The sequence below is a fragment of the Pelophylax lessonae genome (assembly GCF_965119305.1).
Source record: "Pelophylax lessonae genome assembly, chromosome: 6".
In the NCBI taxonomy this organism is placed as follows: domain Eukaryota; kingdom Metazoa; phylum Chordata; class Amphibia; order Anura; family Ranidae; genus Pelophylax; species Pelophylax lessonae.
In genome coordinates this window covers 93,556,323-93,574,969 of record NC_138773.1, presented here as the reverse complement: position 1 = coordinate 93,574,969, position 18,647 = coordinate 93,556,323, and the positions used below count along the sequence as shown (strand labels likewise).

The 18,647-nt window shown below is 42.2% G+C and overlaps 1 protein-coding gene across 1 annotated transcript in view; it reads right to left on the bottom strand.

Moving 5' to 3' along the window:
- BAIAP3 (BAI1 associated protein 3) overlaps window positions 1–18,647 on the bottom strand; it is a 599,530-nt gene that overhangs the window by 422,556 nt on the left and 158,327 nt on the right. Inside the window, exon 2 of the mRNA XM_082260275.1 lies at window positions 308–448. Coding sequence (XP_082116401.1) covers window positions 308–438 — 131 coding nt within the window. The 5' untranslated portion in view covers window positions 439–448. The remainder of the gene's footprint in view (window positions 1–307; window positions 449–18,647) is intronic.

Sequence of the window (18,647 nt, the reverse complement as noted above, 5' to 3'; positions counted from 1 at the left end):
GGTTTTCAGAAATTACATTAAATAGTAGATATCAAGACATTGTATCTTTCACATCCACCATTTAATGTGGACATTCCCCAGAGCATGCCCGTTATTTTGATGCTATCGGCCTTCTTGACACAAGTGCACAGCTTGAAAACATGGAGATGACAAATATATATTCTGACATGACCGTGTGCACATCACCTATGGCTCCCCTTCCAAACCAGACAAGTTTGGCCCCAAATCCTTAACATGTACACCAGCTGCTGTCTTATAAATGCACACTGACTCAGATTCTGCTCAGGAGAAACTTCAATATGTTTACCTGACAGCCCTTGTCACCTTGTTGGTCTCCTGTGATGACATGCCAGATTCTGTTTCTGCTCTTCGGCGAAAAGACTGACGATTCTGCACTTGTCTGAGAACACTGCTTTTTATCTCCAACAGCGTGGACATCTTCACTGCCCTAGTGGAAGGAGGAAAGCAAGAAGCTGATTAATTCCTATAGGTAACCATGTAGATCAGCCATTAGAAAATAATACAACAAAAAGATCTTCCTTAACATCAACGAACAAAATAATTAAGCACATATTCAAAAAGCTTAAATATTTATGTAACTTATAGGAGAACTGCTCTTACCTTTGGGGAACTTTAGGCTTTTGGTCTCAAGTTTTAGTCTAGCCCATCCTTTCTTAACCTTTTTACCCCATAGGAACCCTTGAATTTTTTTTAGGACTCAGGGAAACCATGCTAAAATTTGATTAAAGCAGAACTAAACCATCCTAAATTTTTCAGCCAAGGAACCTGCCATCTTAGCCTCTGTTTGATCTGCAACTGCCATCGTGCTGCACATGTGAACAATTATGATGGTTTTACAGTTTGATTGAGAGCACAAGCAAATGTCACAGTTAGCAAACCTGGCATTATGGGAATGGGACTGTTTTCTGAAACCATTAAATGAATGGATTTATTTCCGCTTTAAACATGGAATTAAACCCTCCTCTCCTTTACAGCTAAGAAAGCTGCAATCTTACCCTATGTTTGATCTGTAGTTGTCATGGTGTTGAACATGTGATCAGCTTTGACACCAACCAGTTGATGACTTGACAGTTTGGTTGAGAGCAGAAGCAGATGTGACAGTTATCACTCAAAGTAATGCCTTGATTTTAACTGTAGCGCTGACCCCCGGAGGAGCTGCTGAGAATGTGCCTGGGTCTCCATTAGTCTAGTACAGAGGCTGCCAATCACAAGCACAGTTCCATATGTACTGACAAAAGCCCCGTCTGAGGGATGCCTTTTAAGAATTTATTGCTGAATAACTTGGGAAATGGAAAAGGTTTCAGAGGTTCAGGATACTCCAAAACAATCAATAAGAGGAGAAACTTCCAGCACAAATAATTAGAGCTGAGCACACATGAAAGTCCCAAGTGCAGGTCCTAGGAACTGTACGCCATCCAGCTTCCTCAGTAGATCCTCAGTAAGGGAGAAAAAAGATCCTTCTCCAGACCAGGTCTTCAAGGCAATGCCCTCCAGAAAAAATCCATCATTATCTTTTCCGGGCCCTCAGCTCAGCACCTAGCCTGCAATTTCTTGTCTCACTAGCTATCTCCCAGAAACAGCAGCCCCAGGTAAACTGGAACCCTCGCTTGAGAGGTAAGAACCCTCTTGAAAAGTCTCCCTTCCAGGGATTGGCTAGGTCATGATAAAAATTCATATTGGACATTTGACTCTCCTAGCCCTATATTATGGAAGTTTCTCCCAGAAGCAGGTGAGAAAAATCAAACACCCAGCTAGGAAACCCTCTGGATTTGAAGAGAGCACACCATCACTGTCTGTCTAGGAACTTGCACACGGACTTGTGCCCAGGCTCTTAATGATATATCTCCCATGTGTTGGTGCTTCTTTTTGGTTTTACCCTGAAACCTGTCCACAATTTGCAGCCACCCCATTGATAGCACCACCTGAGAGCGCCAAAACACTCCCTATTTTCCAGCTAGGAAACCCTGACCAGACAAAAGCAATAGGTTACCACTATCTGCAGTGAAGCCAAAAACTAAATATTAACCTAGCAGCCTAACTAGAGAAGGGTGTTTTGAGAAACAGTTAAATCAAAGAATTTGGTTCTGCTTTAATTGAGGGTTAGTGGGAAGAATGTTGCTTACATTGATGGTCAATTGGAACAATGACCTCTCTACGGTAGCGGTTAGAATGCCACCCCTGCAGATAGCTAAAAAGATCTGCTAATTGGCACTGGACCCAAAATTCAGCAGGCACCATTAAGATAAGAGGTAAGTGAGCCACAGCTTAAGGAACAAGGTTGCAATAATTATGGAGTAATTTTCCAGCAGTTCCAAATAAATAAAAACACATACACAGTCCTTGATATATGCGTTTTAACAAAATCCTAATAAAGCTTATATTTTACCCTGATGGCCATAGGTGCAGGGGTTAATGCACTCTCGTCATGTTAGAACAGTTGAAGGAACCTCTGGAGAAACTCTGGTTTAGAATGGTTGGTCTAACTCTTTGATCATAGTCTGAATAATTCAAAATTACAAGAATTCACTCCGAATTCTCATTTTACTACCCTACTTCAATAAATTGTATACTGGTTGTCTATTATGCGTTACTGTCCCTTGAATATCAGTTATTCTTTGCCCCCTTTATTACATTAGCCCTCAGGTTGCATGTGGGCACCAGAAAACGTAAACCTAACTCGTCTTAACACATTTCCAAAGTAGCAACAGGGCTGAAGTTCAGGTACCGGTTTCAGTGTTCATCTAGAATCCATTGGATGAAGCAAGGAGCAATTAGAAGACACACAGCTGCCTGCCATTTAATACTGCTGTTTCCTTAGAAACGCTTTTTGCCAGGTTAGGCTCACTTTAAATGGCCTGAAATAAAAAATGATATGCAATAGGCACCACTGCGGTGTTTAAGGAGAAAAAACAGTAAAGGTTGACAGGAAATAACTCACTGAAGATTAAATTATTCAGTGAATAAGTTAATTTCAAGGAAACCAAATGAAAAGGGTTGATGGCAAGGTGAGTCACATGCTGGCTTAATATATCTCTCAGGGATTCCAGTGTCAAGATATCACCAATGGTTGCCCGAATTGTATGAACTCTTATAAAGCTAATTTTAGTGTCATGTCCCCAAGATGTATACATTGATGGTAACATGGAAATGTTTAAGAGCCAGAGTTACGCACAGGCTCCATTAAAGGTTGTGAACTCTTGTCTGTGAGGGTTATCATTGATACAGGTAATGATATATCTAGTAGTATTTAGTCACATTCAACTAGACTTGTACTGTAATGCTGAAGATGTTTCAAAGCTTATCCAAGCCACTTCGTCGTTTCTATCTGGTATAAACTATAATATCTCAAAGAATTATTTCTGCCCACAGCATCTAGATTTCCCGATTTAAATCCCTAGACTGGACTGATAGAATGAAAGAGGGAATATGGCTGATAACTACAAACAATGATAACTAAAACCCAGGATGGACAGTCAAGCATTTCCTAACACTGGACTCCATGTTACTGTGTTTCTTTGTTTTTATAATTGAAACATGCAGAAAACAAAAGTGCCATATGGTACAATCTGTTCCCTTATTTTTTAGCATACTTTTATATCCAGCTTTCTCCGGTAAACAAACTACCAGGCGTAGCTAACCAAACATTATCTGAAATATGTTTTATCACAGAAACAGAGTAATGGGAATTGTGCAGCTTATCATTATTCTTTTCTAAATCATCCATCTTACAGTTGTATTATTTTATGTCAGCGCATCTGGTAATCGTTTATGGCTTATGAGTTATTTTATAATGTTTTTATCCAATCCAAAGAAAATAATAGCAAGCATGTAGCTATGAGGAAAAGTTTGTCATGCTGTAGGCATTCTCTGAATTTTTGCTTGAATGTCATCTAAAATGTGACTTAAAGTGATTTTAAAGGCTTTCTTTAAAATAATAAAAATAATAATAAACAACATGTCATACTTACTTGCGGGAAAGGCTCCCTGCTGTCAGAATGCAATATCACAGCCGGAGGATTCCCCCATCCACATTGAATGTGTGCATGGGGGAATGGGATCAATTTTCTTTTGTTCAACCTGCTGGATGAACGAAAAAAAAATGATCAATGTATGGGTTGCTTAATCACCTGCCTTTTTCCAGAGATATATGACTGCCTAGCACTCTGCAATTAGTTCCTATGGACTTTTGAGAATGAAACTGGATTCCCTTTGAGAGGTTGACTGGGGCTCATTATTGTAAAAAAGGCTAAGAACCCCTGGTTTATTGGGAGCTCCTATTCTATGCCTGTATTCCCAACATGAATGGATTTGACTACTACTATTACTTAGGTATCACTTAAGTTGTTACCTGCTTGCACTTACTGCAATACTTTGGGTGGCTTAATAAAAAGTTACGCCAGTGTAATACTGTTACAGTAGTAAATAGATTGCTAAAGGCTTGGCCTTATAGTGAAAGTGAAGTCGATTTGTGCATATTAATATTGTTAAAATTTTTAAGACTAAAAAAAAATAGAATATATTTCTCATCTCAGTGACTCTTTTCTGGATGACTTAGTTTGAAGTTATAGTAGGACAAACAGGACTTCATGAGCAGCGTTGGGGAGAAGCACTGACGCGCAATGACGCACACACTGGTCTGGTGAGCTCCCAGCTGACCTCCCACTGCCGCCTAATGCCGGGAAGAAGCCGGGTCGCGGGAAGGCTGGCACCCAGCCATATGTGGCTTTAGCTTACAGGCATACTGCCACTCCTGCCCCACTGACACTGGCTATATGAGGCTCTAGTTTGCAGGCACACTGCTTCTACTGCTCTGCTGACACTGGCCTTGCTAATATTAGTGGAAGAGGACTGGGATCTGGTAGCCTCCCCCCCCCCCTTGAACCCGCCGGCTGTGGATCCGCTTGCCAACCGCTGAGGTTGCCAGGACTGTCTGGGGAGGCTCTGGCGCCTCGGTGCGGAACGTGGGATGATCACCCCTGGAGGAGAAAGTGTAAGGGAGTGGGGCGCAGAAAGAGAGAGGGGCAGACCCCAGACTTCAGCTCACGAGGAGGGATCATTCCTTGAGGTGGGTGGCCTCATTATATAGACTTTAGACTGCCACATGTATGCATGCAGCTGCACCTCTGAACACAGTACTCAGCCATCCATCCCTACACATCCTCGGCTATATGTCCTTGAAGAGAGCCTTGTGATTGATTGTGAATAATTAAGAGCACGGGGTCCCCTTGAGTAGTCAAACTTGACCCTCACCTTCAGAGTTTTGAGTGGTGGGCAACTCTTCCCCTGGTCGACCGTACTTACATTTATCTGGCTAGATATTACTAAAAATGAGAGGTAAATCAAAGAAAGCAGGAATAGGTAAAGTTGCTCAAACAACCCCTAGCTATATGTCAGCGGACACAAGCATGCTCGAAGAGGGGCTTGGGAGCCTCCGGCAGGGGGTCTCAGTTTGGTCGGGCCATAGTAGGCAAAAACTGCCAGCAGAAGAAAGTATAGCCACAAGGCCTAATGGATCGGCTACGACTCGGCCAAGAAGTTCAGGGGGCAACCCTATAGGAGGCCCTAAAATACAGGGTGGGGAGCCAAAAAAAGGGGACTCAGTCTTACTAGCTGAGGAGGAATTAGGAGCTGAGGGAGCCCAAATGACTATGCCCTTAATAAAAGAAACCCTGGCAGAGATGCTTTCTAAAATGGTAAGATCTCTGATATCGCAGCAGTTCGCATGGATATTGGACAGGTTCTCAGGCCGAGTGGAGGAAAATCTAGAGACGCATGACCAAAGGCTGGAGGATCTGAGTGAGCAGATGAGGTCCCTCCGGAGAGCTAATGGAGCCCTGGTATACAAAATTGAGGATCAAGAGAACGAAAGTTGGTGTAAAAATCTGCGCATACGAGGCTTGCCAGAGAAGTATAAAGATAAAGAGCTCCTGACCATAATGCACAGGCTTTTTAATCCAATGTTAGGAAAAGAGGCCTCAGAAATATTGAAAATCGATAGGATCCATAGAGTGACAAGATATAGAAGCCAAGCAATGTTAGAGTGAGGTTCCACTATGTAGAGGAGAAATCGATAATAATGGAAAAAGCACCACACTCTGGAGGGATTTTCCTTGATGGGGTAAATCTACAGATATATGCTGATTTGTCGTTAGAGACCCTGACAAGACTGAGACTCTTGAAACCCCTGACAGAGCAAATGCGAACATTTAACATCTCATATCAGTGGGGTTTCCCAGATTGCCCTAAGGGAAGAAGAGACGATCGTACTGCAGTGCTGAGATTCCCAGAAGACTTACGAGATTTTTGTAGCAAGCTTGATTTATCACCCCCAGCCCTTCCGGGCTGGGAGGAGAATATTGAAACATCTACATCTTTACAGAATAACCGGTGGACTCGGACTCCTCTCTCTCTCTCCCTGATTTCAGAACAGAATCAGACCCCCCTTTTACTGCCGAACCTTTTTTTTTATAGATGTGGAATAGGGGAAGGGTCTTTGGGTTAAAGGGATGTTTAAAGCTAGAGGCAGGATGCTGAGCAGTTTTAAAGAGGAAAGCGTAAAGTAAAGAAGGGGAAAGAATAATGGTGGCAGTGGGGAGGTTAGGGTGGGACTGGAGGGTTCGCAGTTTTGGTGTTTTGGGCTGAGTTGAAGCGTAAGGGTGGTTGCCCCCTTGAAGGTACAGATTAGAGGCAGCATTTAGAGGTGCTCCACCAGGTCCGTACATTGAACAAGACTTGGAAACTTGTTCAACTCTTCCAAAAGATAACCTTCCAGGGGAGATGGGATGGAGAAGGTGGTCAGGGATGTTACCTCGGGTGGAAGAAGGGGAAGGGTATTTTTCTCCTTTTTTTTCCCTCTACAGGTCCTTTCTCAAGGAAAAGAAGCGCTAGCTGATTCTTTGGCTACTTTAGAGAGTTGCATCATTATGGGGCTGGAGTGGTCTGCTTACAAGAAATACATATTACACATGCCTCAGGGATTAAATTGTCCTCTAGTTTCTTTCCTATGTGATTTTATGGTGACACGGTTTCGAGCCATTCACGGGCGATCGGATTTGACAGGAGCACTGTGTTTACCTTAAAGTAGCAGCTAGCAGATCCCAAGGGGAGGTTTTTATTTATTAAGGGAAGGTTTTTTGATATGGAATTTACCTTGGTTCTACCTAGGTTCTTGAGGAAGACCCTGAAAAGACTTATGGCATTTAAGGAGGGGAGGCTTATTGTAGTGGGAGACTTACACATGGGGTTGGATCTGCGATTGGATTCATTGAGGGGGACTTCCCATCTTCCATTACAAAGGCAGAACGTAACCAGGAGACTACTAGGGAAGTATCAGTTAGTGGATGCCTGGAGGGTTTGACACCGAGAACTTAGAGATTATACCTAATACTCCTCAGTACACTGGTCTTACTCAAGGGTTGATTACATCTTAATAGAGCACTAACTTCTAGTCTCTCTTAAGGATGCGATGATTAAGTCCACTACACACTCTGACCATGCACCTGTGATAGTTCAGTTAGATTTATTTTTAGCAGCACCTAAAGGAAATGCCTGACAATTGACTCACTCATTCAGGATCCTAAGATAGTCGAGAAGGAGCTTGAGAGCTTCTTCACTATTAACGAGACCCCACAAGGGGGATTTTAATAGGCATTGGGACACAAAGGAAAAAGGAAATGAAGGAGAGGATGAACCAGCTACTTAGGCAGATACATACACTGGAACAGCAGACTAGACCCAAAGGTATCCTAGAGAAGAAGAGAGCTAATTGAGAAGAGAGGGGAATTGGTGGCACTTATGGAACAGGAGACAAAAAGTGCATTTCATATAGTTATGAAAAACAAATATCAATGGGGGAAAAAAAAACTGGGAAATGGTTAGCAAAAGCAGCGAAGGGAGAAAAAAAAATGTATCACATATTTCCAAAATTAAAAACGAGAATGGAGAAATTGTGCATTGATCCCCAGATATTGCCCAGGTGTTCCACTCGTATTACAACCAGCTTTACAATGTTAGACAGAAAGAGAAAGGCCGGGATAGAGGTAAGGAAGAACTGGCTGTGAGGAAATACCTGCAGGAGCTTGATCTCCCAAGGCTACCCAGAGAGGAGTTAAAGGACTTTGAGGCCCCGATCACATGTGAAGAGTTGGGGTGGGCAAAATAGAATATGACCCTTGGGAAGAGACCCTGATGGATAAAAAATGATCAGGTCTGTTTTGTGTCTAGTCGGGAGGGGAGGGACAACTGCCTTAAATCACTCCTTTTGATCCACGAAGCAAAAAAAGTAAAGTACTCCGGTCGTATTACTATCTATAGATGCCAAAAAGGAATTTGTCATGTTTGATTGGGGTTTCATGTTTGAGACCCTGAGGTGCCTGTACTTGAGAGAAAGGATGATGGGATGGATCTTTGCCTTTTATTACCATCCAACTCCAAGAATAAGAGTGAATGACACTCCCCCTTCAAACTATACAACAGGACTAGACAAGGGTCGTCTTTCCCCAATGTTGTTTGTCCTAGCTATGGAACCCTTACTGGCAGCAATTCAGAAAAATATGGACATTAGAAGGGTGAGAGTGGGGAGCAAGGAGTACAAGGTGGCCGCATATGCAGATCATGTATTATTCTTTATGACTAACCCCAGGCTAATGCTTCCGATAGTGCTTGAGGAATTAGGGAGATATGGGAAGCTATCAAATTTTAAGGTCAACATAGCTAAATCTGAGATTTTGAATATCACAACACCAAAGAGAGAGCAACAGGCAATTCAGCCTAAATTCCCTTTGTATGGTGTAGAGAGGAACTGGGATACATTGGCATTAAATTGACTTCATTGTTAGTGACTCTGTATAAGGCTAACTATATACCACTGTTAAATAAGGTAAAGGAACAGTTGAACTCCCTGAGACATAGACCCCTTTCATGGTTGGGTAGAATAAACGTGGTAAAAATTAATATTCTCCTTAAGCTTATATACATATTCCAAACTGTCCCAATCTCCCTTCCCCAGGCCTTTTTTAGGAAATTAAGTGCAATGATATTAAAATATATATGGGTACACAAACGCCCTAGAATTGTCTATGCAGTATTAGCAAAGGGAAAAGGGTCAGATGGAGTAGCTGCACCTGATTTTAAAAAATAGTATCAGGCAATTTCTATAGCAAAAATAGCAGATTGTATACATAATAAGGAAGGTAGAAGCTGGATGGAAATTGAGTGTGCACAAAGTAAGGTAGATCTGGGAACGATGGTGTGTGTTCCATGAGCATATTAAGATTTGGCTAATAACACGAGTACATTGACTAGGAACACATTAAGAATTTGAGATAATTTATGTAGATTTTTTCACTGGGAATATAATGCACCACTGATTTAATTAATAGACATAAATTATTTTAAACCAGGGAAAGAGGACTATTTATATTTTGTTAGATGTGCAAAAAAATGAGGTGATATAGTTAAAAGATCTAATAGTAGGAAATAGATTGTGCACTTTTTTTGAGTTAACACAAAACTGGGGAAATATGCCACTTGATAAATGGAGATACAGTAAAACCTTGGATTTAGAGTAACTTGGTTTGAAAGCATTTTGCAAGAAAAGCAAATTATTTTTATAAATTTTGACTTGATAAACAAGCAATGTCTTGATATACAAGTAGTGTCATGTCACAACTGAGTATAAAAGAGAAGAGAGGTTCATCTAAGTGTAGCAATATGGTTACATTTAACCACATCCCGCCCGCCCTATAGCAGAATGACGGCGGGAATGTATTTGCATTATCCTGATCGGACGTCATATGACCCCCCTCGGGGGTGCGCAGAGCGGCGATCGGTGATGCGAGGTGTCACACTGACTCCCTGCATCTCCGATCTCGGTAAAGAGCCTACTGACGTAGACTCTTTACCATGTGACCAGCCGTGTCCAATTACGGCTGGTCACATAGTAAACAGGAGGAGCCGTTGATCGGCTTTCCTCAGTACGTGCCTGACAGGCACAAGTAAAGGAGCGCCGATCGGCGGCTCCTCTGACGGGGAGGGGTCGGCACTGGTAATTGCCCTCCCCATCAGTGCTGCCCACCAGTGCCCATCATCCCTATCTATCAGTGCCACCCACCAGTGCCCATTATTGCCCACCAGTGCCGCCTATCAGTGCCCATTAGTGCCCATCAGTGCCGCCTGTCAGTGCCGATCAGTGCCCACCAGTGCTTCCTATCAGTGCCCATTAGTGCCCATCAGTGCCACCTATCAGTGCCCATCAGTTCCACCTATCAGTGCCCATCAATGCCGCCTATCAGTGCCCAGCAGTGCCGCCTATCAGTGCCCACCAATGCTGCATATCAGTGCTACCTATCAGTGCCACCTATCAGTGCCGCCTATCAGTGCCGCCCATCAATGCCACCCCATCAGTGCCACCCCATCAGTGCCTCCTCATCAGTGCCTCCTCATCAGTGCCTGTCAGTGCAGTCTCATTAGTACTCATCAGTGCAGGAAAAAACGTATTTATTTACAAAATTGTATAACATAAACAAAAAAACTTTTTTTTTTTTCCAAACTATTCTGTCTTTTTTTTATTTGTTTAGCAAAAAAGAAAAAACCTTGCGGTGATCAAATACCACCAAAAGAAAGCTCTATTTGCGGGGGGGAAATTACATAAATTTGGTTTAGGTACAGTGTTGCATGACCGCGCTATTGTCATTCAAAATGCAACAGCGCTAAATGCTGAAAATTGGCCTGGGCAGGAAGCGGGGGGAAAGTGCCCTGTATTGAAGTGGTTAATGAAGGTACAACATTTAACAACTCACATGGTTGATGATGATTTAAACAGGCACATCTAAGTATGCAGGCATTCGGGGTAAAGCTGTCCATATAGACCATCTTCTGCACTGCCATTGAAGTCATCCCTTCCACGCTGCACTCTATGAGTACTTCAAGCCCTGCTTTCAGATCGTTCTACTGCAGGGTAGTCTTCCCGGGCATAACTGCAGACTGCCAGCGGTGAGGAGGATGGTCTATGTGGTCATCTTTACCCAAGAGGCCTGCATTCTTATATGTGCCTCTTTTAATCATCAACCATGTGAGTTGCTAAATGTTGAACCTTCTATAAATGTAACCATGTTGCTACATTTATGTAGCAAGGTTCCCAGGCCTGTGGCCTGATGTGGGTCTGCCATTAGAACCGGTACTCTCTCCAGCCCATGTGAGCTGCGACCCTGGGTGTGATAACTGAAGCATGCATAAAGAAATGGATGTATTCCAGAGATAAAACTATAATCCTACCACTTTATAAAACTCTGGTCCGACCACATCTGGAGTATTCTGTCCAGTTCTGGTCGCCTGTCCTTAGGAGGGATGTGTTGGAGCTGGAGAAGGTCAAGAGAAGGGCAACTAAACTAATTAGGGAATTGGAGGACCTTAATTATGAAGAGCGTCTGCAATCACTTGATTTATTCTCCCTGGAGAAGAGACGCCTGAGAGGGGACATGATAGCAATTTATAAATATCTCAATGGTGATCTCAGCATAGAAAAAAAGCTATTCAGTCGGAAAGATTGCATGAGGACTAGAGGGCATACAATGCGACTGGAGGAGAAGCGTTTTAACCTCAGGCAACGAGGGGGGTTCTTTACTGTTAGGGCTACAAGATTGTGGAATTCTCTACCACAAGAGGTGGTTTCTGCGGGAAGTATGGTGGCTTTCAAAAGACTCTTAGACGTACATCTCAAGAATCAGAACATTCAGGGGTATGCAAGATGATTACAGCCACACACACCTACACAGGTTGAACTGGATGGACTATTATTTTTATTCAACCTCACCTACTATGTAACTATGTAACTCCGGCATCTTTGTTTGTAGTTTTTATTTGATTTAAAAGCGGATGGGAGAAGGGAATGAGTGGGATACTCCTTGAGGCATGAACTAATTACACTTGGGACTTTTACTCCTGAAAATGCCCGTTGGCGCTTCCTTGACACCAGCCGGCATCCACTAACGCTGAGAAACTTTGTAGAACACAGAAGTGCTGAATCCTCGACTTTTAATTCAGAATATTCAGGACTGAGAACTGTAGAACTCCTGACACTGTTGTGCTATATAAGTCACTGGATACTGTCCCCCGCTTTGGCCAGCTTGAGGTAGTATGAAGTAGAACTCTGTATAGCTGTCCTTTGTCCTTTATGGTTACATAACCTATCACATAGTTAGTTACATAGTCAGGTTGAAAAAAGAGACAAGTCCATCTGGTTCAAGCAACAAAAAGAAAAAAAAACAAAAAAACAAAACAGTATTGAAAACCCAACCATACAATCTCATATACACAATCCTCTACCCGCAGTTGATCCAGAGGAAGGCGTAAAAACCCAGCAAAGCATGAACCAATTTGCTACAGCAGGAGAAAAAAATTCCTTCCTGATCCCCAGAGAGGCAATCGGATATTCCCTGGATCAACTTTACCTAAAAAAAATTTTTACTAACCACTTACTGTATATTAAGTACACCCAGGAAAGAATCCAGACCTTTTTTTAAAGCAATCTAGTGAGCTAGCCAGAACCACCTCTGGAGGGAGTCTATTCCACATTTTCACCGCTCTTACGGTGAAGAAACCTTACCGTATTTGGAGACTAAATCTGTTTTCCTCTAGACGTAAAGAGTGCCCCCTTGTCCTCTGTGTTGACCTTAAAGTGAACAACCCAACACCAAGTTCACTATATGGACCCCTTATGTATTTATACATGTTGATCATATCCCCTTTCATTTCCTCTTCTCAAGAGAGAATAAATTCAGTTCCTCTAATATTTTCTCATAACTGAGCTCCTCCATGCCTCTTATCAGTTTGGTTGCCCTTCTCTGCACTTTCTCCAGTTCCCCCGATATCCATTTTAATAACTGGTGCCCAAAACTGAACTGCATATTCCAGATGAGGTCTTACTAATGATTTGTACAGGGGCAAAATTATATCTCGCTCTCTGGAGTCCATGCCTCTGTTAAACATTGCTATAATTATTTTATATGGACTATAAACTTAAGGATTTATGAATAAATGGCTGTCAGGACTGACTCGTACTGCGCGCGCATCACCCAGGCGCATGCGCAGTACGAGGCTCCCGAGTCACTGACGGAAAGAGCCGATCAAGCGCGGCGCCTACGGCGCATGCGCGAACGGCTTTATAAGGCCGGGGAGTCGGCGTCCCTCCTCACTTCCCTCTCACAGAGGGAACCGGACGGATGTAGAACTGCATGCTGTGAAGGACCCGATCTCTCTTTCAGACCCTTTCCAAATGTAAGTGTTCACCCTTTACTCCTCAAAGTCACAAATAAAAGATACTTTTACTCACAAGCAATTACTGTTTGAAATTACTTTATGGACACAAACAAATGATACATTTCAGAACGGGGTAACAACTCATCCCTGGATTGAAACAGCAGAGAGACACTTCCTCCTTACCTTCACCCAAACCCTGCAATTGTAAGTGCTTGGATGGGATATATAGTTATACAAATATTGATTTGGGAGATGACCGTTTCTTTATATATATGTATATACATGTATCTCTCCAGGGTCCTTTCAAGATATTACTGGACTCCTAATTAGAGATTCATGAACACCTCTTATTTTGGAGGTGAGTGCAATAATGATAACAAAATATAAATAAATAAATATATACATTATTACTCCCATTAAACAACATAACATATCCTTCCAGACTGCGGTACCTTACGACTCCTTGCTGCAGGCTTGGTGGATACAGAGAGAACTTTTTTGAATTCTTTGGTTTGCAGAAACAGGATTAAAAAACAAGTATGTACTTTTTAGCACTTTGATACATTTAATATAATTATATATATTTCCCAAGGAAATATTAAACACCATTATTTGTACTTTTCAGCTGGGTGACAGAAACCTTCGAAAAAGGCTGATATAGCCGAAACGCGTCAGGGAATTATGGATAAAACTCTGTTTAATTGTTCCTGAACATTTGGGACGCACAGAGACAAGAATCCATATTGACTGTCACAAGTTATCACAACTGTCACGGATTCACCTCTAGAATCCTCTCTTCCTACTCCTATCACATTGGGCCTATACCCAACACTAATGCTCACATCTTGATATGCAATAGTACTTTGTTTTCCACAAAGATTGTAAATAAATTTAATTTTTTTATATATACAATTTTCCTTATTTCTTTTTTGTATTAATGCCACTTGCCCATAAAGTCCCATTACCTTGGCGTGAGACACCAAAAAACCCCATTGCTTTTTCAGACATAGGGACGGAGGCAAAACTTACTTTCACACCATTTTCAAGATCAAAACCCCCACCCCCTCGTTAAACAAATCGGATGGACAACACATCCACGTTCTCATTGATCTTTAAATGGACCAAAATTGAAACAAAATAACTTAATACTTCTATAGGGCCGCTCAGCAGGACCCCATAACTTTCAAATTATCTTTAAGGGCTGGGGAGTCCCTCATCCCCCTTTTCTCGGTGATAAAATCACGTTAGAATAAGGGGATAACACACCCCACACCCTCTATTTCCAACCAACAAGGCTGGAATAAAAATAACCTCCACATAATGGAGGAGATACCCAAGGGAGACCTGATGGGAGATGAATGGAACGCCCTCATGTCGGACATCGAAAAGAGCTTTCAAGGGCAGGAACAACAGGACTCAGATATTATGGCTTTATTCGGTAGCCTAAGGAAACACTTGGAAAGAAAATCGGCCCTCTTTTGGCACATCAAGTCGTTTCAAAGATACATATCAGAAAACATTAATCCAGTAGGCCTCCGCATACAAATTTTTCCTACCATGGATAATATCACTATAAACATGAAAAAAGAATGGGAAGGAATCCTGAACGAATGCTCAAAAAAATTGATGATTTTACTACAAGAGGAATATACTAGGCAGATGAAAAACCTGGATGAGGATATCAAAACCATCTACGATCAGTTAACCCCCCTTAAAAAGATAGAATTATACAGTGAAGAGGAAAAGAAGTTAAAAGAACACTTGGAGGAATATAGTCGAGATATCCTTAAGAAAAAGGAAAGAAAATACTGGAGGGACAAAAACGCATTCTCTCAAAATCGGGCATATAAATGGTCAAATAACAGACAGCCAAGAAGAAATAAAACCACTCGCAACACAGGTCCATATTACTCATCATCATATGCTTCAGGATCCGAACAACAAAGAAGACGACGGGGCGCTGAACAAACCCAACGGGACCAACCATCCGATTTGGAAGATAGAGAAGAACCTTCTCAAGACCCGGGAGATACAAACTCCAGGGAAACAGATACACCCATTACAGGAGATGGAGCCCCAGTTAAGCACCATCAAATATTCCTAAGACCAAGAGGACCCAAAGACAGTGGCCCCAAATCTCAAAAAGCTTTTTTAGGGAAAACCCAGAAGAAGAAAACCCAACCGACATAATGGAAGAAACTAAAGAGCACACTATTATTAATCTTTCCCAACATGAACTCACTCCTGAACAAATGGAGGTCCTCAAACTAGGGCTCTCTTTTTGTCCAAATAGAACTACTGACAGGTTTGAAACCATAAAAGACATTAACCTGTTTGCCAGGAAATTACTTTTAAGAGTCATGTATGGTAAGAAGCCAATAGAAGAACCACAGACCAACTTTACCGCAGCTGAATTTAGAGCTATTCGGGACCTCAATTTATTGTTGGAGGAGGGTGGACTCGAGGATTGGACAGAGGAGGAAACCACAATAGACAGTGAAGGGGAAAGTGACCCCTCGGAGGAAGTATCACTAAAAGGTTTCAAGAAAAAATCGAGTGCATTTCCACCATTGAACACCAACCCGACAATCGCCCTTTTTGTACGAGAAATTACTAAGGAAATAAATCTACTTAAAGATCAGGGAGTTAGACAAAATCTGACTAAACCTCAAAAAAAGGCCTTAAAGGAACTCCAAGACAACGAGGATATCACAATTAAACCCTCGGATAAAGGGGGCAATGTGGTCCTAATGGACAACGACCAGTATAAGAAGATGTGCTTAAACATCCTCAACAATAAAAAATGTTATAAGAAGATACTACCGGTCATGCTGGAAACCTTCAAAGAAGATTTTTATAAGAAACTGGACAGAGCCCTAAACGAAGGCATTATTACTGAGTCCCTGTGGACATACATGAGGACTAAACATCCCAGAACCCCTACCCTATATGCTTTGCCAAAGATACACAAAAATAAAGACAACCCACCGGGGCGACCAATTGTATCCGGGAACGGTAATCTTACAGAGACAACAAGTAAGATTATAGATGCACATCTAAGACCACATGTGACCAGACTCCCATCACATCTTAAAGATACAGTCCACCTACTCCAGATACTCGAGGATCTAATAATACCAGAAGAGGCTTTCCTGGTTACCATCGATGTGGAAGCCCTTTATAATAATATTCCCCACAAAAAAGGCATTGAGATTATAAGAGAAACCCTCAAACAACAAAGTGAACGAGACCAAAAATTCAACGAATTCATTGTGATGATGTTAGAATATATTTTAAATCATAATGTATTCACCTTTGATGGTACCTATTTCCTACAGACCTGCGGTGTCGCGATGGGAACGAGTTGCGCACCATCATATGCGAACATCTACTTGGGGGCCTGGGAATCAGAATTTCTAGCCGAGGAAAAAAATAACATCTTTGTAGATCATATACTACTATGGCAGCGCTTTCTAGATGATATCTTTATCATTTGGACAGGCCCAGAAAACCTAATTAGAGAATGCTTGGAAGTGATGAACAACAACACCTACAATATGTATTTTACTCTCAACTACGACAAGAGGAAGATTGCGTTCTTGGACACCTGGATTTTAAAGGAGGAGAATGGGGAAATTAAAACAACCCTTTACCGAAAGGAAACAGCAGGAAATTCAATCCTGCATGCTACAAGTTTCCACCCAACCCCCCTTAAAAAAGCTATACCTTATAGCCAATTCCTACGACTAAGGAGAAACTGCAGAGAGGAGGCAGACTTCCAAAAAGAAGCCGACCTCCTGACAGGCAGACTCCTTGAAAGAGGGTATACTAGAAGTACTTTAAGGAAAGCCTTTAACAAAGCTAAAAAACAAGAAAGACACAAACTCCTATTTAAGACCAAAAAAGTGGATGAAATTAGAGAACAAGGAGAAAAGAGCCGTATTATCCTACGATTCACTAATGAACACTAAAAAATTAAAAAAATACTTCAAAAGCATTGGACAATACTAAGTGAAGACCCCCACAATAAAACCATTCGTCTCCGACAGCCCACTGGTCACCTATAGAAAGGCCGGCTCCCTGAAACAAAATCTAATACATAGTGAGTTTAAAGAAAAACGGAAAGACCCCTGTAGGGACAAGGGTACATATCCTTGTGGCACTTGCGCACAATGTAGTGTCATAAAAAAATGCACGGACACCATCCTCCCAAATGGTGAACATTTCAGACCACGGCACTACGTCAATTGTAGAACAAGGGGGGTCGTTTACCTTATGAGGTGCGAATGTGGGTCTTTTTACGTCGGTAAGACGAAACAAGAGATGGGCAAGAGGATTAACAAACATATCCAAAGTATGACCATATGCAACTTCCATCTACCACTTGGCAGACATGTTAAAAACATACACAACAATAAAATGCCAAAAGTAACTTTTATCGCCCTTGAGAGAATGCATATACCTCAACGTGGGGGCGATTGGAATAAGAAACTTTTGCAAATGGAGATGCGATGGATCAGACGTCTCAATGCTACAAAATACCCAGGACTCAATGAAACAGAAAGTTTCAGACCGTTTTTGGAAGGTTTTGCCTCTGGCAAAACAGATTAACAAAATATACCATTACCAGTGATCAAAACTTCCTGCCCAAATCACCCTTTCCTTCCCCCTCCCCCCTCCCCTCCCCCTCCCCTCCTTTTGATGTACCAGACCTGTAAATGCTTACCGAACATCCCCTCTTTGGGAATATCTCTCTGGGCATCATATATTCTTACTGCTGTTAAAATTATCTTAAGAATATTATATATATGAATAATGACCAATTTTCATTTTCCTTTATTCTTTATATTGACATAATAGAATTGTCGTTTTGTATACCGATATGTACATCCTGTTTTAATAGCAAACCATCCTGTATCTTCTCCAAACCTGCACCTGGCACGGTAAACCCCTGCCACCTCCAGTGACAGGGGTCTTATTGAGACAGGAAGAGGACTCACAAGATCTTTCCTCCCCCCCCCCCGCACCTGCCGATCACGGCAGATGCGGTCCCAGATCTCATCATTCCGTGTCAGCGGCCAAAACTGTCAGGACTGACTCGTACTGCGCGCGCATCACCCAGGCGCATGCGCAGTACGAGGCTCCCGAGTCACTGACGGAAAGAGCCGATCAAGCGCGGCGCCTACGGCGCATGCGCGAACGGCTTTATAAGGCCGGGGAGTCGGCGTCCCTCCTCACTTCCCTCTCACAGAGGGAACCGGACGGACGTAGAACTGCATGCTGTGAAGGACCCGATCTCTCTTTCAGACCCTTTCCAAATGTAAGTGTTCACCCTTTACTCCTCAAAGTCACAAATAAAAGATACTTTT